At 58.9% G+C, this 22,496-nt stretch overlaps 1 protein-coding gene across 1 annotated transcript in view; it reads left to right on the top strand.

The window, feature by feature from the left end:
• The window catches only part of LOC140398878 (neural cell adhesion molecule L1-like), a 199,023-nt gene that overhangs the window by 159,417 nt on the left and 17,110 nt on the right, over window positions 1-22,496 (top strand). The window contains exons 11-12 of the mRNA XM_072487822.1: window positions 2,951-3,082; window positions 5,943-6,015. Of these exons, the coding sequence (XP_072343923.1) occupies window positions 2,951-3,082; window positions 5,943-6,015 (205 nt within the window). The remainder of the gene's footprint in view (window positions 1-2,950; window positions 3,083-5,942; window positions 6,016-22,496) is intronic.

Here is a 22,496-nt window from a genome sequence, read left to right as displayed (position 1 = left end):
GGCTGTGGGGGGGACAGAGTGAGGGATGTGGGGGGACAGAGTGAGGGGTGTGGGGGGGACAGAGTGAGGGGTGAGTGGGGACACAGAGTGAGGGGTGTGGGGGGGACAGAGTGAGGGGTGAGGGGGGGACAGAGTGAGGGGTGTGGGGGACACAGAGTGAGGGGGAGGGGGGACAGAGTGAGGTGTGAGGGGGGGACCGAGTGAGGTGTGAGGGGGACACAGAGTAAGGGGTGTGGGTGGGACAGAGTGAGGGGTGAGGGGGACACAGTGAGGGGTGTGGGGGACACAGAGTGAGGGGGAGGGGGGACAGAGTGAGGTGTGAGGGGGGGACAGAGTGAGGTGTGAGGGGGACACAGAGTGAGGGGTGTGGGGGGGACAGAGTGAGGGGTGAGGGGGACACAGTGAGGGGTGTGGGGGGGACAGAGTGAGGGGTGTGGGGGGAACAGAGTGAGGGGTGAGGGTGGGACAGAGTGAGGGGTGTGGGGGGCAGAGAGTGAGGGGTGAGGGGGGGGGACAGAGTGAGGGGTGTGGGGGGGACAGAGTGAGGGGTGAGGGGGACACAGAGTGAGGGGGTGTGGGGGGGGACAGAGTGAGGGGAGTGGGGGACACAGAGTGAGGGGTGTGGGGGGGACCGAGTGAGGGGAGTGGGGGACACAGAGTGAGGGGTGTGGGGGGGACCGAGTGAGGGGTGAGGGGGGTACACAGAGTGAGGGGTGTGGGGGACACAGAGTGAGGGGTGTGGGGGACACAGTGAGGGGTGTGGGGGGGGGGACAGAGTGAGGGGTGAGGGGGGGACAGAGTGAGGGGTGTGGGGGGGACAGAGAGGGGTGAGGGGGACACAGAGTGAGGGGTGAGGGGGACACAGAGTGAGGGGTGTGGGGGGGACAGAGTGAGGGGTGTGGGGGGGACAGAGTGAGGGGTGAGGGGGACACAGAGTGAGGGGTGAGGGGGGACAGAGTGAGGGGTGAGGGTGACACAGAGTGATGGGTGAGGGGGACACAGAGTGAGGGGTGTGGGGGGGACAGAGTGAGGGGTGTGGGGGGGACAGAGTGAGGGGTGTGGGGGGGACAGAGTAAGGGGTGAGGGGGACACAGAGTGAGGGGTGTGGGGGGGACAGAGTGAGGGGTGAGGGGGGGACAGAGTGAGGGGTGTGGGGGACACAGAGTGAGGGGTGTGGGGGACACAGAGTGAGGTGTGAGGGGGGGACAGAGTGAGGTGTGAGGGGGACACAGAGTGAGGGGTGTGGGGGGGACAGAGTGAGGGGTGAGGGGGACACAGTGAGGGGTGTGGGGGGGACAGAGTGAGGGGTGTGGGGGGAACAGAGTGAGGGGTGAGGGGGGGGGACAGAGTGAGGGGTGTGGGGGGGACAGAGTGAGGGGTGAGGGGGGGACAGAGTGAGGGGTGTGGGGGGGACAGAGTGAGGGGTGTGGGGGGGACAGAGTGAGGGGTGAGGGGAGGACAGAGTGAGGGGTGTGGTGGAGACAGAGTGAGGGGTGAGGGGGAGACAGAGTGAGGGGTGAGGGGGAGACAGAGTGAGGGGTGTGGGGGGGACAGAGTGAGGGGTGAGGGGGAGACAGAGTGAGGGGTGTGGGGCGGACAGAGTGAGGGGTGAGGGGGCACAGAGTGAGGGGTGAGGGGGAGACAGAGTGAGGGGTGAGGGGGAGACAGAGTGAGGGGTGTGGGGGGCACAGAGTGAGGGGTGAGGGGGACACAGAGTGAGGGGTGTGGGGGGGACAGAGTGAGGAGTGAGGGGGACACAGAGTGAGGGGTGTGGGGGGGACAGAGTGAGGGGTGAGGGGGGGACAGAGTGAGGGGTGTGGGGGGGGACAGAGTGAGGGGTGAGGGGGACACAGAGTGAGGGGTGGGGGGGGACACAGAGTGAGGGGTGTGGGGCGGACAGAGTGAGGGGTGAGGGGGGGACAGAGTGAGGGGTGAGGGGGGGACAGAGTGAGGGGTGAGGGAGGGACAGAGTGAGGGTGTGGGCGGGACAGTGAGGGGTGTGGGGGCACAGAGTGAGGGGTGTGGGGGACAGAGTGAGGGGTGAGGGGGGGACAGAGTGAGGGGTGAGGGGGGGACAGAGTGAGGGGTGAGGGGGGGGACAGAGCGAGGGGTGAGGGGGGACAGAGTGAGGGGCATGGGGGGGACACAGTGTGAGGGTAAGGGGGACACAGAGTGAGGGGTGAAGGCGACACAGATTGAGGGGTGTGGGGGGACACAGAGTGAGGGGTGTGGGAGGGACAGAGTGAGGGGTGTGGGGGGGACAGAGTGAGGGGTGTGGGGGACACAGAGTGAGGGGTGTGGGGGACACAGAGTGAGGGGTGAGGGGGACACAGAGTGAGGGGTGTGGGGGGGACAGAGTGAGGGGTGAGGCGGACACAGAGTGAGGGGTGTGGGGGACACAGAGTGAGGGGTGAGGGGGACACAGAGTGAGGGGTGTGGGGGATACAGAGTGAGGGGTGTGGGGGGGACAGAGTGAGGGGTGAGGGGGACATAGAGTGAGGGGTGTGGGGGATACAGAGTGAGGGGTGTGGGGGGGACAGAGTGAGGGGTGGGGGGGACAGAGTTAGGGGTGTGGGGGACACAGAGTGAGGGGTGGGACAGAGTGAGGGGTGAGGGGGACACAGGGTGAGGGGGGACAGAGTGAGGGGTGAGGGGGACACAGAGTGAGGGGTGAGGGGGACACAGAGTCAGGGGTGAGGGGGACACAGAGTCAGGGGTGTGGGGGGGGACAGAGTGAGGGGTGAGGGGGGGACAGAGTGAGGGGTGTGGGGGGGACAGAGTGAGGGGGGGACAGAGTGAGGGGTGAGGGGGACACAGAGTGAGGGGTGAGGGGGACACAGAGTGAGGGCGGGACAGAGTGAGGGGTGAGGGGGGGACAGAGCTCCCTGTGGGACAGGTTTTACGAGGCCGTGGATGAATATGTTTGTGTTCCCGTTGCTTTCCCGGACAGCCTTCACCGAGATCAACAACGGAATCGCCACCCGGGGATGGTTCATCGGACTGATCAGCGCGATCGTCCTCCTGATTCTCATCCTCCTCATCGCGTGCTTCATCAAGAGGAACAAAGGAGGCAAGTACTCAGGTACGGAGCTCACCCAGCACCCACCACCCAGCACCCAGCACCCTGCACCCAGCACCCAGCACCCAGCACCCTGCACCCTGCACCCTGCACCCAGCACCCAGCACCCTGCACCCAGCACCCTGCACCCACCACCCACCACCCAGCACCCTGCACCCAGCACTCAGCACCCTGCACCCAGCACCCACCACCCTACACCCAACACCCTGCACCCACCACCCTGCACCCACCACCCTGCACCCTGCACCCACCACCCACCATGCTGCACCCAGCACCCACCACCCTGCACCCAGCACCCTGCACCCTGCACCCACCACCCTGCACCCAGCACCCTGCACCCTGCACCCAGCACCCTGCACCCTGCAACCTGCACCCTGCACCCAGCACCCTGCACCCAGCACCCAGCACCCTGCACCCAGCACCCTGCACCCTGCACCCTGCACCCTGCACCCAGCACCCTGCACCCAGCACTCAGCACCCTGCACCCAGCACCCACCACCCTACACCCAACACCCTGCACCCAGCACACACCACCCTGCACCCACCACCCTACACCCAACACCCTGCACCCAGCACCCACCACCCTGCACCCACCACCCAGCACCCGGCACCCTGCACCCAGCACACAGCACCCTGCACCCACCACCCAGCACCCTGCACCCAGCACCCTGCACCCAGCACCCTGCACCCAGCACCCTGCACCCAGCACCCTGCACCAAACACCCTGCACCCAGCAACCTGCACCCAGCACCCTGCACCAAGCACCCAGCACCCGGCACCCTGCACCCAGCACCCTGCACCAAGCACCCTGCACCAAGCACCCTGCACCCGGCACCCAGCACCCGGCACCCTGCACCCAGCACCCAGCACCCAGCACCCTGCACCCACCACCCTGCACCCAGCACACTGCACCCAGCACCCAGCAACCTGCACCCAGCACCCACCACCCTGCACCAAGCACCCTGCACCCACCACCCAGCACCCAGCACCCTGCACCCAGCACCCTGCACCCAGCACCCAGCACCCAGCACCCTGCACCCACCACCCTGCACCCAGCACACTGCACCCAGCAACCTGCACCCAGCACCCACCACCCTGCACCAAGCACCCTGCACCCACCACCCAGCACCCTGCACCCACCACCCTGCACCCGGCACCCTGCACCCAGCACCCAGCACCCTGCACCCAGCACCCTGCACCCAGCACCCTGCACCCAGCACCATGCACCCAGCACCCACCATCCTGCACCCACCATCCTGCACCCAGCACACTGCACCCAGCACCCTGTACCCAGCACCCAGCACCCTGCACCCAGCATCCAGCACCCTGCACCCAACATCCAGCAGCCTGCACCCACCATCCAGTATCCAGCACCCTGCACCCAACACCCAGCACCCTGCACCCACCACCCACCACCCAGCACCCTGCACCCAGCACCCAGCACCCTGCACCCTGCACTCAGCACCCTGCACTCAGCACCCTGCACTCAGCACCCTGCACTCAGCACCCTACACTCAGCACCCTGCACCCAGCACCCTGCACCCAGCACCCTGCACCCAGCACCCTGCACCCAGCACCCTGCACCCAGCACCCTGCACCCAGCACCCAGCACCCTGCACCCAGCACCCACCACCCTGCACCCTGCACCCAGCACCCAGCACCCTGCACCCGGCTCCCAACACCCTGCACCCGGCACCCAACACCCTGCACCCAGCACCCAGCACCCTGCACCCAGCACCCTGCACCCAGCACCCTGCACCCAGCACCCAGCACCCAGCACCCTGCACCCAGCACCCTGCACCCAGCACCCAGCACCCTGCACCCAGCACCCAGCACCCAGCACCCAGCACCCTGCACCCAGCACCCAGCACCCTGCACCCAGCACCCTGCACCCTGCACCCAACACCCTGCACCCGGCACCCAGCACCCAGCACCCTGCACCCTGATCCCTCCCACCCTCTCTCTTCCCTCCCTCTCTCTCCCCTCCCTCCCTCCCCTACCCCGCTCTCTCTCCCCTCCCCCGCTCTCTCTCCCCTCCCCCGCTCTCTCTCCCCTCCCCCGCTCTCTCTCCCCTCCCCCGCTCTCTCTCCCCTACCCCGCTCTCTCTCCCCTACCCCCGCTCTCTCTCCCCTCCCCGCTCTCTCCCCCTACCCCGCTCTCTTTCCCCTCCCCCGCCCTCTCTCCCCTCCCCCGCTCTCTCTCCCGTCCCCGCTCTCTCTCCCCTCCCCGCTCTCTTTCCCCTACCCCACTCTCTCTCCCCCCCCACTCTCCCCTCCTCCCTCCCGCTCTCTCTCCCCTCCCCCTGCTCTCCCCTCCTCCCTCCCGCTCTCTCTCCCTTCCCCCCTGCTCTCCCCTCCTCCCTCCCGCTCTCTGTCCCCTCCCCCACTCTCTCTCCCCTGCCCCGCTCTCTACTCCTCCCTCTCTCTCTCCCCTCCCCCCCGCTCCCCCCCTCCTCCCTCCCGCTCTCTCTCCCCTCCCCCCGCTCTCCCCTCCTCCCTCCCGCTCTCTCTCCCCTCCCCCCCCCCACTCTCTCTCCCCTCCCCACCCCGCTCTCCCCTCCTCCCTCCCGCTCTCTCTCCCCTCTCCCCCCCGCTCTCCCCTCCTCCCTCCCGCTCTCTCTCCCCTCCCCCGCTTTCTCTCCCCTGCCCCGCTCTCCCCTCCTCCCTCCCGCTCACTCTCCCCTCCTCCCCCGCTCTCCCCTCCTCCCTCCCGCTCTCTCTCCCCTCTCCCCCCGCTCTCTCCCCCCGCTCTCCCTCCCCTCCCTCCCTCTCCCCTCCCCCGCTCTCCCCCCGCTCTCCCTCCTGCTCTCTGATGGGCTGTGTACTTTGCTGCCTTTGTTTATTTTCCGATTTCTTGTCCTCAGTGAAGGACAAGGAAGATTCCCACGTGGATTCGGAAGCCAGGCCCATGAAGGATGAAACCTTTGGCGAATACAGGTGAGCAAATGAAAGATGCTGGACTGGGAACATCACCAAATGTTTTCACTTCCCGTCTTGGAGACCAGGAACAATAACGAACTCAGTGAGCTCGATGGGCTGTGTCGTGTTGGGGGTTCTGGTCCAGCAATGCTGGAAGTGGTGTAATGCTATTTTATTAACTGTTCAACTATGTAAACGTGGGTATAGCATTACCAGCTTAACTGGGGACCCTGTCCTATCACTAGCTATGGTGAGGCACTCAGTACATGGTAAATGTCTGTGTTGCAGGCTGTGAGCTCTGTGCTCCGAGCTGGCTGCTACTACAATGAGCGGGAACTCTCCTGTCCCCTGACTTTATAGTGCGTGTGCTCGCACTGGTGATTGGCTGCGGTGTTGTGTATGCTGATTGGTCCCACTGCATGTCCATCAGTGTGTGTGTGTGTGTCTGCACCATGATATACTGGTGTATGTTATGACATCCCCCCCTTTTTTTTACAAAGAACCTGTGCCTATGTGGGAATAAATAATGTGTAATGAGTGTATCTGACCATGTGTGTGCAGTATTTACATAACTATGTACATGAGGCTAGTCTGTATACACGGGAAGGTGCCTGGTGCAGAGAAAAGAAAACAAGGTGTTACACCAACAACAAAACTAATAACGAATGCTCTAAACAAACTAATGAAATGCTGAAACAGGGCGAAAGAACAAAGCATTGAGTCCAACATTGTAAGGCTCATAAGTCAAGTCTATTAGGTGGGCGACGAATTCTGGTTGACCGCCTCAAGGGTGGGTCAGGAGCCACCGGCTGAGGATCGGGCTGGGCCACGGCAGAGTGAGGAGGATGCAGAGTATTCGGAATCTCCGCATAGTCCAGGTTGGGGACAACAGGAGGGCGTGGCACCGGTGGAGGATCACGTAGCGAGCGTGGAACGAGACGAAGGGCACGCCGATTGCGGCGGCGAATGGAGCCATCTGGCAGACGTACCAGGAACGAGCGGGGAGACACCAGCCGAAGAATCTCAGCAGTCACAGACCAGCCACCCTCCGGAAGATGGATGCCGACGTTGTCATCGGCGCCAGAGCAGGGAGATCAGTCGCCCGAGCGCCATGCGCCGCCTTGTGTTGTGCACGAGACTGTTCCATCCGCTGAAGGACCGGAACGTGGTCGAGGTCTGGGACGTGAATGGACGGCACCGTGGTCCTGAGGGTGCGACCCATGAGCAGCTGGGCTGGCGACAGGCCCGTGGAGAGTGGGGTCGAACGATAGGCCAGCAGGGCGAGGTAGAAGTCGGATCCTGCATCGGCAGCCTTGCAGAGGAGCCGTTTGACGATGTGGGCGCCCTTTTCCACTTTGCCATTGGATTGGGGGTACAGGGGACTGGATGTCACATGCACAAAGTTGTACCTCCTGGCAAAGTTGGACCATTCCTGGCTCGCGAAGCAGGGGCCATTGTCCGACATCACAGTGAGTGGGATGCCGTGACGAGCAAAGGTCTCCTCGCAGGCACGGATGACCGCCGATGATGTGATGTCGAGCAGGCGTACGGCCTCCGGGTAGTTCGAAAAATAGTCTACAATCAGAACATAGTCCCTGCCGAGCGCATGAAACAGGTCAACGCCTACCTTAGACCAAGGGGACGTGACCAATTCATGGGGCTGTAGGGTCTCACGTGGTTGGGCCGAATGGAACCCCTGACAGGTGGGGCAGTTGAGCACTGTGTTGGCGATGTCCTCATTGATGCCGGGCCAGTACACAGCCTCTCGGGCCCTCCGTCGACACTTCTCTACGCCGAGATGGCCTTCGTGCAGCTGTTCCAAAACGAGCTGGCGCATGCTGTGCGGGATCACGATGCGGTCCAGCTTCAGGAGGACACCATCGACGACTGCCAGATCGTCTTGAATATTATAGAACTGTGGGCATTGTCCCTTGAGCCATCCGTCAGTCATGTGGCGCATCACACGTTGTAGCAGGGGGTCAGCCGCAGTCTCACGGCGAATGTGGGTTAGGCGTTCATCCGTGGCCGGCAGATTGGAGGCCGTAAAGGCCACATGGGCGTCGACTTGGCAAACGAACCCCTCTGGATCACACGGGGTGTTGACTGCCCTGGACAGAGCGTCGGCTATGATCAGGTCCTTACCCGGTGTGTACACGAGCTGGAAATCGTATCTCCGGAGCTTGAGCAGAATGCGTTGTAGGCGAGGGGTCATGTCATTGAGGTTTTTTTGGATGATGCTGACCAGCGGGCGATGGTCGGTCTCCACAGTGAACTGGGGAAGGCCATACACATAGTCATGGAACTTGTCGACACTGGTCAACAGGCCTAGGCACTCCTTCTCGATTTGCGCATAGCGCTGCTCTGTGGGGGAGAGGCAACAGGGGCCCATGACGAGGCGACATCTCGTTGCAGGAGCACCGCCCCTATGCCAGACTGGCTGGCGTCCGTTGATATTTTCGTCTCCCTTGCAGGATCGGGAAACGCCAACACCGGGGCGGTGGTCAGCTTGACCTTGAGCTCCTCCCATTCACGCTGGTGGGCGGGAAGCCGCTGGAAGTCCGTCGTCTTCCTGACTAGGTTGCGGAGAGCCGTGGTGTGGGAAGCGAGGTTCGGGATGAACTTTCCTGGGAAGTTGACCATTCCTAAGAACCGGAGCACCGCCTTCTTATCCGCCGGCTTCTGCGTGGCCGTGATAGCTGCCACCTTGTCCGCATCCGGCCGCACACCCAACCGGGAGATGTGGTCCCCGAGGAACTTGAGTTCGGTCTGGCCGAAGGAACATTTGGCCCTGTTGAGGCGAAGGCCCTGCTCCCGTATTCGCTTAAAAACGCGCTGGAGGCGACTGATATGCTCCTGCGGGGTGGTGGACCAGATGATGATGTCGTCCACATAGACGCGCACACCCTCAATGCCCTCCACCATCTGCTCCATGATGCGGTGGAACACTTCAGAGGCTGATGTGATTCCAAATGGCATCCTGTTGTAGCAGAACCTGCCGAATGGGGTGTTGAAGGTGCACAGCTTCCTGCTGGACTTGTCCAAGTGAATCAGCCAGAAGCCCTTTGATGCATCCAGCTTGGTGAATATGTTGGCTCGAGCCATCTCGCACGTGATCTCCTCACGCTTGGGGATAGGGTAACGCTCCCGCATGATGTTACCATTTAAATCCTTCGGGTCGATACAGATCCGGAGCTCGCCGGAAGGCTTCTTTTTAAAAAAAATATATTTTTTATTCAAAGTTTTTTCGGCCAAACAAAACAGCACAAAAATGTTTCCCTTTTTACAACAATCAAACAATATAAATAATAGTGACCGTTTTTTAACAAATAAATAAGTAATATATAAACTAAATGGCAACTGCCATAACAAAATATTAACTCTCCCAAATAATAAAATCAAACAATCCAATATATATATCCAAGTAAAAATATCCAGACCAAAACACCCCTGAGGACCCGCCCGGCCCTTCCCCCTGGGTTGCTGCTGCTACTTTCCCAGTTCCCTTATCGCTCTGCGAGACAGTCAGTGAACGGTTGCCACCGCCTGGTGAACCCCTGAGCCGAACCCCTTAGTGCGAACTTTATCCGTTCCAGCTTTATAAACCCTGCCATGTCGTTTATCCAGGCCTCCACGCCCGGGGGTTTAGCTTCCTTCCACATTAACAATATCCTTCGCCGGGCTACTAGGGACGCAAAGGCCAAGACATCAGCCTCTTTCGCCTCCTGCACTCCCGGCTCTTCTGCAACCCCGAATATAGCCAACCCCCAGCTTGGCTCGACCCGGACCCCCACCACCTTCGAAAGCACATTTGCCACCCCCACCCAGAGCCCATGCAGTGTCGAGCATGACCAAAACATGTGGGTGTGGTTCGCTGGGCTTCTCGAGCACCTCCCACACCTATCCTCTACCCCGAAGAATTTACTGAGCCTTGCTCCGGTCATGTGCGCCCTGTGTAAAACCTTGAATTGTATCAGGCTAAGCCTGGCGCACGAGGACGAAGAGTTTACCCTACGTAGGGCATCTGCCCACAGCCCCTCTTCAATCTCTTCCCCCAGCTCTTCTTCCCATTTTCCCTTCAGCTCATCCACCATGATCTCCCCCTCGTCCCTCATTTCCCTGTATATATCCGACACCCTACCATCCCCCACCCATGTCCCTGAGATCACTCTATCCTGAATCTCCTGCGTCGGGAGCTGCGGGAATTCCCTCACCTGTTGCCTCGCAAAAGCCCTCAGTTGCATGTACCGAAATGCATTCCCCTGGGGCAACCCGTATTTTTCCGTCAGCGCTCCCAGACTCGCAAACGTCCCGTCTAGGAACAGATCCCTCAGTTGCACAATCCCTGCTCTCTGCCATGTTCTAAATCCCCCATCTATTCTCCCCGGGACAAACCTATGGTTATTTCTTATCGGGGACCGCACCGAGGCTCCCGTCCTTCCCCTATGCCATCTCCACTGCCCCCAAATTTTCAGTGTTGCCACCACCACTGGACTTGTGGTGTATTTCTTCGGGGAGAACGGCAACGGCGCCGTCGCCAGTGCTTGTAGGCTGGTTCCTTTGCAGGACACCATCTCCAATCTCTTCCACGCCGCTTCCTCCCCTTCTCCCATCCACTTACACACCATTGAGATATTGGCGGCCCAGTAGTACTCGCTTAAGCTCGGTAGTGCCAGTCCCCCCCCTCTCCCTGCTACGCTGCAAGAACCCCCTCCTCACTCGCGGGGTCTTCCCGGCCCACACAAAACTCATGACACTTTTCTCAATTCTCTTGAAAAAAGCCTTCGTGACCATCACCGGAAGGCACTGAAACACAAAGAGGAATCTCGGGAGGACTACCATTTTGACCGCCTACACCCTCCCCACCAGTGACAGGGACACCATGTCCCATCTCGTAAAATCCTCCTCCATCTGTTCCACCAATCTTGTTAAATTAAGCCGGTGTAAGGTTCCCAGTTCCTGGCTATCTGAATCCCTAAGTACCGGAAATCTCTTGTTACCTTCCTCAGCGGTAAGTCATCTATTCCCCTGCTCTGCTCCTCCGGATGCACCACAAACAGCTCACTCTTCCCCATATTCAATTTGTACCCCGAAAATTCCCCAAACTCCCTGAGTGTCTGCATTATCTCAGGCATCCCCTCCACTGGCTCCGCAACATACAGCAATAAATCATCTGCATACAATGATACCCGGTGTTCTTCTCCTCCCCCGAGTACTCCCCTCCACTTCCTGGAGCCCCTCAGTGCTATGGTCAGGGGCTCGATCGCCAATGCAAACCGTAACGGAGACAGGGGACACCCCTGCCTCGTCCCTCTATGAAGACGGAAGTAATCAGACCTCTGTCTGTTCGTGACCACGCTCGCCACCGGGGCCCTATACAGCAGCTGTACCCATCCAATATACCCTTCTCCAAAACCAAATCTCCTCAGCACCTCCCACAGATAATCCCACTCCACTCTGTCGAATGCTTTCTCGGCGTCCATCGCCACCACTATCTCCGCCTCCCCCTCTGGTGGGGGCATCATCATCACCCCTAGCAACCTCCGTATGTTCGTGTTCAGCTGTCTCCCCTTAACGAACCCAGTTTGATCCTCGTGGACCACCCCCGGGACACAGTCCTCTATCCTCGTCGCCATCACCTTGGCCAGGAGCTTAGCATCTACGTTTAAAAGGGAAATGGGCCTGTAGGACCCACACTGCAGCGGGTCTTTTTCCTTCTTTAAGAGTAACGATATCGTCGCCTCCGATTTGCCCCCTTTCCCTGGCCTCATTAAAGGTTCTCGTCAAAAGCGGGGCCAGTAGGTCCATGTATTTCCTATAAAATTCCACCGGGAACCCATCCGGTCCCGGGGCCTTCCCCGCCTGCATGCTCCCAATCCCCTTTACCACCTCCTCCACCTCAATCCGTGCTCCCAGTCCCGCCCTCTCCTGCTCCTCCACCTTCGGGAATTCCAGCCGATCTAGGAAATGCATCATTCCCTCCTTCCCTTCCAGGGGCTGAGCCTTATACAGCCTCTCGTAGAATGCCTTAAACACCCCGTTCACCCTCTCCGCTCCCCGTTCCATCTCACCTTCCTCATCCCTCACCCCACCTATCTCCCTCGCCGCTCCCCTCTTCCTCAATTGTTGGGCCAGTAACCGACTCGCCTTCTCTCCATACTCATACTGTACACCCTGTGCCCTCCTCCACTGTGCCTCTGCCTTACCCGTGGTCAGCAGGTCAAATTCCACATGCAGCCTTGGTCTTTCCCTGTACAGTCCCTCCTCCGGTGCCTCCGCATATTGCCTGTCCACCCTCAGAAGTTCTCTCAACAGTCGCTCCCTTTCTTTGCTCTCTTGCTTCCCTTTATGGGCCCTTATGGATATCAGTTCCCCTCTGACCACCGCCTTCAGCGCCTCCCAGACCACTCCCACCTGGACCTCTCCGTTATCATTAAGCTCCAGGTACCTTTCGATGCACCCCCTCACCCTTAAACATACCCCCTCATCCGCCAACAACCCCATATCCAATCTCCAGAGTGGGTGCTGCTCCTTTTCCTCTCCTACCTCCAGATCTACCCAATGTGGAGCGTGGTCCGAAATGGCTATGGCCATGTACTCCGTCCCTGTCACCTTCGGAATCAGTGCCCTTCCCAGAACAAAAAAGTCTATCCGTGAATACACCTTGTGAACATGGGAGAAAATTGAAAACTCCTTACTCCTAGGCCTAATAAATCTCCAGGGGTCTACTCCTCCCATCTGCTCCATGAAGTCCTTGAGCACCCTGGCCGCTGCCGGCCTCCTCCCGGTCCTGGACCTCGACTGGTCCAGCCCTGGATCAAGCACCGTATTGAAGTCTCCCCCCATTACCAACTTTCCCGCCTCCAGGTCCGGGATACGTCCCAACATACGCCTCATAAAGTTTGCATCATCCCAGTCCGGGGCGTATACGTTCACCAGAACCACCGCCTCCCCTTGCAATCTGCCACTCACCATCACATATCTACCCCCACTATCCGCCACTATGGTCTTTGCCTCAAACAGTACCCGTTTCCCCACCAAAATAGCCACCCCCCTGTTCTTCGCATCTAAACCCGAATGGAACACCTGCCCCACCCATCCTTTACGTAGTCTGACCTGGTCTATCAGTTTCAGATGCGTCTCCTGCAACAAAACCACATCTGCCTTTAATTTCTTTAGGCGTGCGAGTACCCGTGCCCTTTTAATCGGCCCGTTCAGCCCTCTCACGTTCCACGTGATCAGCCGGATTGGGGGGGCTCTTTACCCCCCCCCCCCTTGTCGACTAACCATCCCCTTTTTTAACCCAGCTCCTCACCCGCTTCCCACGTACCCATATATCCCCCCGACGACGCCCTCCCGCCCCGACCACCCCACCCCATAACAGCTCCCCCTTCTCCTTAGCAGCAGCAACCCAGTTAACCCCCCCCCCTCCGCCCCCTCTAGCGTAGTTGCACCCCCCGTGTTGCTACCAGAAGTCAGCGAACTCTGGCTGACCTCGGCTTCCCCCCCTTGCCCTCGGCCCCCACTGTGCGAGGCCCCCTCCTTCCTGCGTCCCTGTTCCTGCCATAATTCCCATAGTGCGGGAGCAAAGCCCGCGTTTCCCACTCGGCCCCGCCCCTGATGCCGCATTTCCCTTCTCCTTCCCACCGGCGCCCACAGTTCCCCATACTCCTCCCCCCCCCCCCCCCCCCCATGAGGGGAAAAGAGAAAAGTTACAAAATTGAAAAAATTCCCCCCCCCCCCCTTCCCCTTCCTCGTCCCACATAATCACCCCACCACTTTATTACAGAAGCGCTTTCTCTCGCCAGACTATTCCAGCTTCTCGTCCACAATGAATGTCCACGCCTCTTCTGCCGTCTCAAAGTAGTGGTGCTTCCCTTGGTGTGTGACCCACAGTCTCGCCGGTTGCAACATTCCAAATTGAACCTTCTTTTTGTGAAGCACCGCCTTGGCCCGGTTGAAACTTGCCCTCCTTCTCGCCACCTCCACACTCCAATCCTGGTATACGCGGATCACCGCGTTCTCCCACCTACAGCTCCGAGGTTTCTTCGTCCATCTGAGGACCGTCTCTCTGTCATTGTAGCGGAGAAACCTCACCACTATAGCTCGAGGTATTTCTCCAGCCTTTGGTCTTCGCGCCAGAACTCGGTAAGCTCCCTCCACCTCCAAAGGGCCCGTCGGGGCCTCCGATCCCATTAGCGAGTGAAGCATCGTGCTCACATATGCCCCGACGTCCGCCCCCGCTGTGCCTTCGGGAAGACCCAAGACTCTTAAATTCTTCCTCCTCGAGTTATTCTCCAGGGCTTCCAACCTCTCCACACACTTTTTGTGCTGTGCCTCGTGCGTCTCTGTCCTTACCACCAGGCCCTGTATTTCATCCTCATTCTCCGCAGCCTTTGCCTTCACGACCCGAAGCTCCAACTCCTGGGTCCTCTGCGCCTCCTTTAGCCCTTTAATCGCCTGTAGCATCGGGGCCAACACCACCTTCTTCAGCTCTTCCACACAGCGCCGCAGGAACTCTTGTTGCTCCGGGCCCCATAACAAACGGCCACCTTCCGACGCCATCTTGCTTTGAGCTTCCCTTCCTTGCCGCTGCTCCAGTGGATCCTCCGCAATCCGGCCGCTATCCTCTCCTTTATCCATATTTATCCGGGGGGATTCCCTCCTATTTCACCACACAATGATTTTGGCCGTTAAAAATTGCCGTTGGGGCTCTTAATAGGAGCCCAAAAGTCCGTTTCAACGGGAGGTGCCGAAACGTGCGACTTAGCTGGTCATCGCCGCACCCGGAAGTCGCCGGAAGGCTTCTTGACGCACACCATGGAACTGACCCAGTCGGTTGGTTCCGTCACTCTGGAAAGCACTCCTTGGTCCTGGAGGTCCTGCAGCTGCTGCTTGAGGCGTCCTTGAGGGGTGCCGGGACTCTGCGAGGGGCGTGCACCACAAACGTGGCGTCCTGTTTGAGCAGGGTTTTGTATGTGTTGGGAAGTGTGCCAAGCTTTCGAAGACATCTCGGTGTTGAGTGATGATGGCACTTAGTTGCGCCCTGAGGTCCGCATCTTGGAAGTCAGACGTGTCCTCTGGAGAGAGGGAATGTACACGCTGCACGAGGTTGAGGAGCTTGCACGCCTGTGCGCCTAGCAGGGAGTCCTTTGAGGAGCCCACGATCTCGAAGGGTAGGGTGACTTTTCGCGAGTTGTGCGTCACCTCAAGTTGGCATGACCCGGTGGCGGGGATGACGTTACCAGACAGACTCTCGGCGGTTGTGGCAAGGACTAAACAACATAACGGGCTACACAGCGAAGCCGAACTGTATCTCTGGCAGCAGCGCACCCCTCCCCGATGAACTCAGTGCATTCTATGCTCGGTCCGAGCAGGTAACCAACAATCCGCTGTCGAGTGCCCCAGCAGCCCAGAATTCACCCACACCCACCATCACAAATTGGCCTTCCTGAAAGTGAACCCTCGGAAGGCGACGGGCCCAGACGGGATCCCTGGTCGTGCACTGAGAGCCTGCGCGGATCAGCTGGCAGAGGTATTCACGGACATCTTTAACCTGTCCCTACTCCACTCCGAGGTCCCCACCTGCTTCAAGAAGACCACCATCATACCGGTGCCAAAGAAGAACCAGGCAACGTGCCTCAATGACTACCGACCAGTGGCCCTGACTTCAGTCGTAATGAAGTGCTTCGAGAGGTTGATCATGAAGCGCATCACCTTCATACTCCCAGAACGCCTCGATCCACTGCACTTCGCATACCGCTGCAACCGGTCCACATCAGACACCATTTCCCTGGCCCTACACTCATCCCGAGAGCATCTCGAAAACAAGGACTCCTACATTAGACTCCTATTTATTGACTACAGCTCCGCCTTCAACACCATAATCCCAGCCAAGCTCATATCAAAGCTCCAAAACCTAGGACTTGGCTCCTCCCTCTGCAACTGGATCCTCGATTTTCTGACCAACAGACCACAATCAGTAAGAATGAACAACAACACCTCCTCCACAATAGTCCTCAACACCGGCGCCCCGCAAGGCTGCGTACTTAGCCCCCTACTCTACTCCCTGTACACACATGACTGCGTGGCAAAACTTGGTTCCAACTCCATCTACAAGTTTGCTGACGCTACGACCATAGTGGGCGGATCTCGAATAACGACGAGTCCGAATACAGGCGGGAGATAGAGAACCTAGTGGAGTGGTGTAGCGACAACAATCTCTCCCTCAATGCCAGCAAAACTAAAGAGCTGGTCACTGACTTCAGGAAGCAAAGTACTGTACACACCCCTGTCAGCATCAACGGGGCTGAGGTGGAGATGGTTAGCAGTTTCAAATTCCTAGGGGTGCACATCTCCAAAATTCTGTCCTGGTCCACCCACGTCGACGCTACCACCAAGAAAGCACAACAGCGCCTATACTTCCTCAGGAAACTAAGGAAATTCGGCATGTCCACATTAACTCTTACCAACTTTTACAGATGCACCATAGAAAGCATCCTATCGGGCTGCATCACAGCCTGGTATGGCAACTGCTCGGCCCAGGACCGCAAGAAACTTCAGAGAGTCGTGAACACAGCCGAGTCCATCACACAAACCTGCCTCCCATCCATTGACTCCATCTACACCTCCCGCTGCCTGGGGAAAGCGGGCAGCATAATCAAAGACCCCTCACACCCGGCTTACTCACTCTTCCAACTTCTTCCATCGGGCAGGAGATACAGAAGTCTGAGAACACGCACGGACAGACTCAAAAACAGCTTCTTCCCCTCTGTCACCAGACTCCTAAATGACCCTCTTATGGACTGACCTCATTAACACTACACCCTGTATGCTTCATCCGATGCCGGTGTTTATGTAGTTACATTGGATATGTTGTGTTGCCCTATTACGTATTTTCTTTTATTTCCTTTTCTTCCCATGTACTTAATGATCTGTTGAGCTACTCGCAGAAAAGTACTTTTCACTGTACCTCGGTACACGTGACAATAAACAAATCCAATCCAATCCAATTATAGTCGACCAGTTGGCAATTGGATGGAAGAATTGTTGGTTTGACCCTCGGGGTTTGAAATGCTGACCATGCGAGGAGATTGGCGGAAGCACCAGTGTCCAGGCGGAATGTGATCTGGGGTCGGTTGACCGTCAGGGTGGCAGACCACTCGTTGTCCGGATCAGTGCTGTGCACCGACGGCGGCTGGTGCATTCGACCCGGGGACAGATTGTTCTTGGTTATGACAGCGACTGGAAAAGGCTCCCTCGGGTCCTCGGTGTCACTGGCCTGAATGAAGTCCGAATCGGACTCGGTGGAGGTGGGTTGAATTGCCCGAACATTCCTGCGAGGCTGGTTAAACCGTTGTGAGTTGGCAGGCTGAGCTGCTCGACAGCAGGCAGCATCGTGGCCAAGCCTGCCACAGCGTAGGCACTGTCGCCATTTTGCAGGACATTGCCGCTTTAAGTGGACGGAGCCACAGTTGCCACACGTCGTGGCGTCAGTGCGTTCGTTGCGCGAAATGGCCGCCCTCCTCCAGACTGCGGTCCGGGGGGTGTCCGATCGTTTGGACCCGTTCCGCCTCGTGGGGACCTTGCCGCTGCCTGTATGTGGGAGTACCGGTTGGCAGTCGCTAGGGTTGTTGCTTAACTTTAAGGAGCTGCTGACGCAGGGTGTCCGACATGACCCCAAAAACAATCAGGTCGCGTATCATGGAGTCGGAGGTGGGCCCGTAGCCGCAGGACTGCGCGAGGATGCGGAGGTGCGTTAAATAGGATTGGAAAGGCTCGTCCTTACCCTGCAAGCGCGGCTGGAACAGGTACCTCGCGAAACCTTCGTTAACTTTGACGCTGAAGTGTGTGTCGAATTTGAGGAGAACCGTCTTGTACTTTGTCTTGTCCTCGTCGTCCGCGAATGTGAGGGAGTTGAAGATGTGGATGGCGTGTTGCCCGGCCGTGGAGAGGAGCAGAGCTATCTTCCTGGTGTCCGAGGCCTTCTCCCTGTCCGTGGCCTCGAGGAAGAGCTGGAAGCGCTGTTTAAATATCTTCCAATTTACCCCGAGATTGCCGGCGATGCGGAGCGGTGGTGGCGGGTTGATGTTCTCCATGCTGTAGGATGCCGGAATGCTGAGAAGTCGCAGGTGGGTCTCACAAGAGCTAGATTGCGGCCACTCCTTGTACCATGTCGTGTTGGATGTTCTGGTCCAGCAATGCTGGAAGTGGTGTAACGCTATTTTATTAACTGTTCAACTATGTTAACATACTGTAAACGTGGGTAGAAGCAATACCAGCTTAACTGTGGACCCGTTCCTATCACTATCTAGGTGAGGCACTCAGCACATGGTGAATGTCTGTGTTGCAGGCTGTGAGCTCTGTGCTCCGAGCTGGCTGCTACTAGAATGAGCGGGAACTCTCCTGTCCCCAGTTTTATAGTGCGTGTGCTCTCACTGGTGATTGGCTGCGGTGTTGTGTATGCTGATTGGTCCTACTGCATGTCCATCAGTGTGTGGGTGTGTGCACCATGATATACTGGTGTGTATTATGACAGGCGGGTTTGAAATTTTCAGCATTTTACCCTTCCAGTACTGAGGGAGCACCGCACTGTCAGAGGGTCAGTACTGAGGGAGTGCCGCACTGTCAGAGGGTCAGTACTGAGGGAGTGCCGCACTGTCAGAGTGTCAGTACTGAGGGAGTACCGCACTGTCAGAGGGTCAGTACTGAGGGAGTGCCGCACTGTCAGAGGGTCAGTACTGAGGGAGTGCCGCACTGTCAGAGGGTCAGTACTGGGGGAGTGCCGCACTGTCAGAGGGTCAGTGCTGAGGGAGCGCCGCACTGTCAGAGGGTCAGTACTGAGGGAGTGCTGCACTGTCAGAGGGTCAGTACTGAGGGAGTGCCGCACTGTCAGAGGGTCAGTACTGAGGGAGTGCCGCACTGTCAGAGGCTCAGTACTGAGGGAGTGCCGCACTGTCAGAGGGTCAGTACTGAGGGAGCGCCGCACTGTCAGAGGGTCAGTACTGAGGGAGTGCCGCACTGTCAGAGGGTCAGTACTGAGGGAGCGCTGCACTGTCAGAGGGTCAGTACTGAGGGAGCGCCGCACTGTCAGAGGGTCAGTACTGAGGGAGTGCTGCACTGTCAGAGGGTCAGTGCTGAGGGAGTGCCGCACTGTCAGAGGGTCAGTACTGAGGGAGTGCCGCACTGTCAGAGGGTCAGTACTGAGGGAGTGCTGCACTGTCAGAGGGTCAGTACTGAGGGAGTGCCGCACTGTCAGAGGGTCAGTACTGAGGGAGTGCCGCACTGTCAGAGGCTCAGTACTGAGGGAGTGCCGCACTGTCAGAGGGTCAGTACTGAGGGAGCACCGCACTGTCAGAGGGTCAGTACTGAGGGAGTGCCGCACTGTCAGAGGGTCAGTACTGAGGGAGCGCTGCACTGTCAGAGGGTCAGTACTGAGGGAGTGCCGTACTGTCAGAGGGTCAGTACTGAGGGAGTGCTGCACTGTCAGAGGATCAGTACTGAGGGAGTGCTGCACTGACAGAGGGTCAGTACTGAGGGAGTGCCGTACTGTCAGAGGGTCAGTACTGAGGGAGTGCCGCACTGTCAGAGGGTCAGTACTGAGGGAGTGCTGGACTGTCAGAGGGTCAGGACTGAGGGAGTGCTGGACTGTCAGAGGGTCAGTACTGAGGGAGTGCTGCACTGTCAGAGGGTCAGTACTGAGGGAGTGCTGCACTGTCAGAGGGTCAGTACTGAGGGAGTGCCGTACTGTCAGAGTGTCAGTACTGAGGGAGCGCTGCACTGTCAGAGGGTCAGTACTGAGGGAGTGCTGCACTGTCAGAGGGTCAGTACTGAGGGAGTGCCGCACTGTCAGAGGGTCAGTACTGAGGGAGCGCCGCACTGTCAGAGGGTCAGTACTGAGGGAGTGTCGCACTGTCAGAGGGTCAGTACTGAGGGAGTGCCGCACTGTCAGAGGGTCAGTACTGAGGGAGTGTCGCACTGTCAGAGGGTCAGTACTGAGGGAGCACGGCACTGTCAGAGGGTCAGTACTGAGGGAGTGCCGCATTGTCAGAGGGTCAGTACTGAGGGAGTGCTGCACTGTCAGAGAGTCAGTACTGAGAGAGTGCTGCACTGTCAGAGTGTCAGTACTGAGGGAGTGCCGCACTGTCAGAGGGTCAGTACTGAGGGAGTGCTACACTGTCAGAGGGTCGGTACTGAGGGAGTGCCGCACTGTCAGAGGGTCAGTGCTGAGGGAGTGCCGGACTGTCAGAGGGTCAGTACTGAGGGAGTGCCGCACTGTCAGAGGGTCAGTACTGAGGGAGTGCCGCACTGTCAGAGGGTCAGTACTGAGGGAGTGTCGCACTGTCAGAGGGTCAGTACTGAGGGAGTGCCGCACTGTCAGAGGGTCAGTACTGAGGGAGTGCCGCACTGTCAGAGGGTCAGTACTGAGGGAGTGCCGCACTGTCAGAGGGTCAGTACTGAGGGAGTGCCGCACTGTCAGAGGGTCAGTACTGAGGGAGTGCCGCACTGTCAGAGGGTCAGTACTGAGGGAGCACGGCACTGTCAGAGGGTCAGTACTGAGGGAGTGCCGCACTGTCAGAGGGTCAGTGCTGAGGGAGTGCTGCACTGTCAGAGAGGCAGTACTGAGGGAGTGCCGCACAGTCAGAGGGTCAGTACTGAGGGAGTGCCGCACAGTCAGAGGGTCAGTACTGAGGGAGTGCCGCACTGTCAGAGGGTCAGTACTGAGGGAGTGCTGCACTGTCAGAGGGTCAGTACTGAGGGAGTGCCGCACTGTCAGAGGGTCAGTACTGAGGGAGTGCCGCACTGTCAGAGGGTCAGTACTGAGGGAGTGCCGCACTGTCAGAGGGTCAGTACTGAGGGAGTGCCGCACTGTCAGTGGGTCAGTATTGAGGGAGTGCCGCACTGTCAGAGGGTCAGTACTGAGGGATTGCTGCACTGTCAGAGGGTCAGTACTGAGGGAGTGCTGCACTGTTAGAAGGTCAGTACTGAGGGAGTGCCGCACTGTCAGAGGGTCAGTATTGAGGGAGTGCCGCACTGTCAGAGGGTCAGTACTGAGGGAGTGTTGCACTGTCAGAGGGTCAGTACTGAGTGAGTGTTGCACTGTCAGAGGGTCAGTACTGAGGGAGTGCCGCACTGTCAGAGGGTCAGTACTGAGGGAGTGCCGCACTGTCAGAGGGTCAGTACTGAGGGAGTGCCGCACTGTCAGAGGGTCAGTACTGAGGGAGTGCTACACTGTCAGAGGGTCGGTACTGAGGGAGTGCCGCACTGTCAGAGGGTCAGTGCTGAGGGAGTGCCGCACTGTCAGAGGGTCAGTACTGAGGGCGTGCCGCACTGTCAGAGGGTCAGTACTGAGGGAGAGCCGCACTGTCAGAGGGTCAGTACTGAGGGAGTGCTGCACTGTCAGAGGGCCAGTACTGAGGGAGCGCCGCACTGTCAGAGGGTCAGTACTGAGGGAGTGCCGCACTGTCAGAGGGTCAGTACTGAGGGAGTGCCGCACTGTCAGAGGGTCAGTACTGAGGGAGTGCCGCACTGTCAGAGGGTCAGTACTGAGGGAGTGTCGCACTGTCAGAGGGTCAGTACTGAGGGAGTGCCGCACTGTCAGAGGGTCAGTACTGAGGGAGTGCCGCACTGTCAGAGGGTCAGTACTGAGGGAGTGCCGCACTGTCAGAGGGTCAGTACTGAGGGAGTGCCGCACTGTCAGAGGGTCAGTACTGAGGGAGTGCCGCACTGTCAGAGGGTCAGTACTGAGGGAGTGTCGCACTGTCAGAGGGTCAGTACTGAGGGAGTGCCGCACTGTCAGAGGGTCAGTACTGAGGGAGTGTCGCACTGTCAGAGAGTCAGTACTAATAGAGTGCCGCACTGTCAGAGGGTCAGTACTGAGGGAGTGCCGCACTGTCAGAGGGTCAGTACTGAGGGAGTGCCGCACAGTCAGAGGGTCAGTGCTGAGGGAGTGCCGCACTGTCTGAGGGTCAGTACTGAGGGAGTGCCGCACTGTCAGAGGGTCAGTACTGAGGGAGAGCCGCACTGTCAGAGGGTCAGTACTGAGGGAGTGCTGCACTGTCAGAGGGTCAGTACTGAGGGAGTGCTGCACTGTCAGAGGGTCAGTCCTGAGGGAGTGCCGCACTGTCAGAGGGTCAGTACTGAGGGAGTGCCGCACTGTCAGAGGGTCAGTACTGAGGGAGTGCCGCACTGTCAGAGGGTCAGTACTGAGGGAGTGCCGCACTGTCAGAGGGTCAGTACTGAGGGAGTGCCGCACTGTCACAGGGTCAGTGCTGAGGGAGTGCCGCACTGTCAGAGGGTCAGTACTGAGGGAGTGCTGCACTGTCAGAGAGTCAGTACTGAGGGAGTGCTGGACTTCAGAGGGTCAGTACTGAGGGAGTGCTGGTCTGTCAGAGGGTCAGTACTGAGGGAGTGCTGCACTGTCAGAGGATCAGTACTGAGGGAGTGCTGCACTGTCAGAGGGTCAGTACTGAGGGAGTGCCGTACTGTCAGATGGTCAGTAC

Source organism: Scyliorhinus torazame, chromosome 22 (assembly GCF_047496885.1).
Source record: "Scyliorhinus torazame isolate Kashiwa2021f chromosome 22, sScyTor2.1, whole genome shotgun sequence".
Lineage (NCBI taxonomy): Eukaryota > Metazoa > Chordata > Chondrichthyes > Carcharhiniformes > Scyliorhinidae > Scyliorhinus > Scyliorhinus torazame.
The sequence above is the reverse complement of the archived record's forward strand: the minus strand, read 5'-3'. Positions and strand labels throughout refer to the sequence as shown.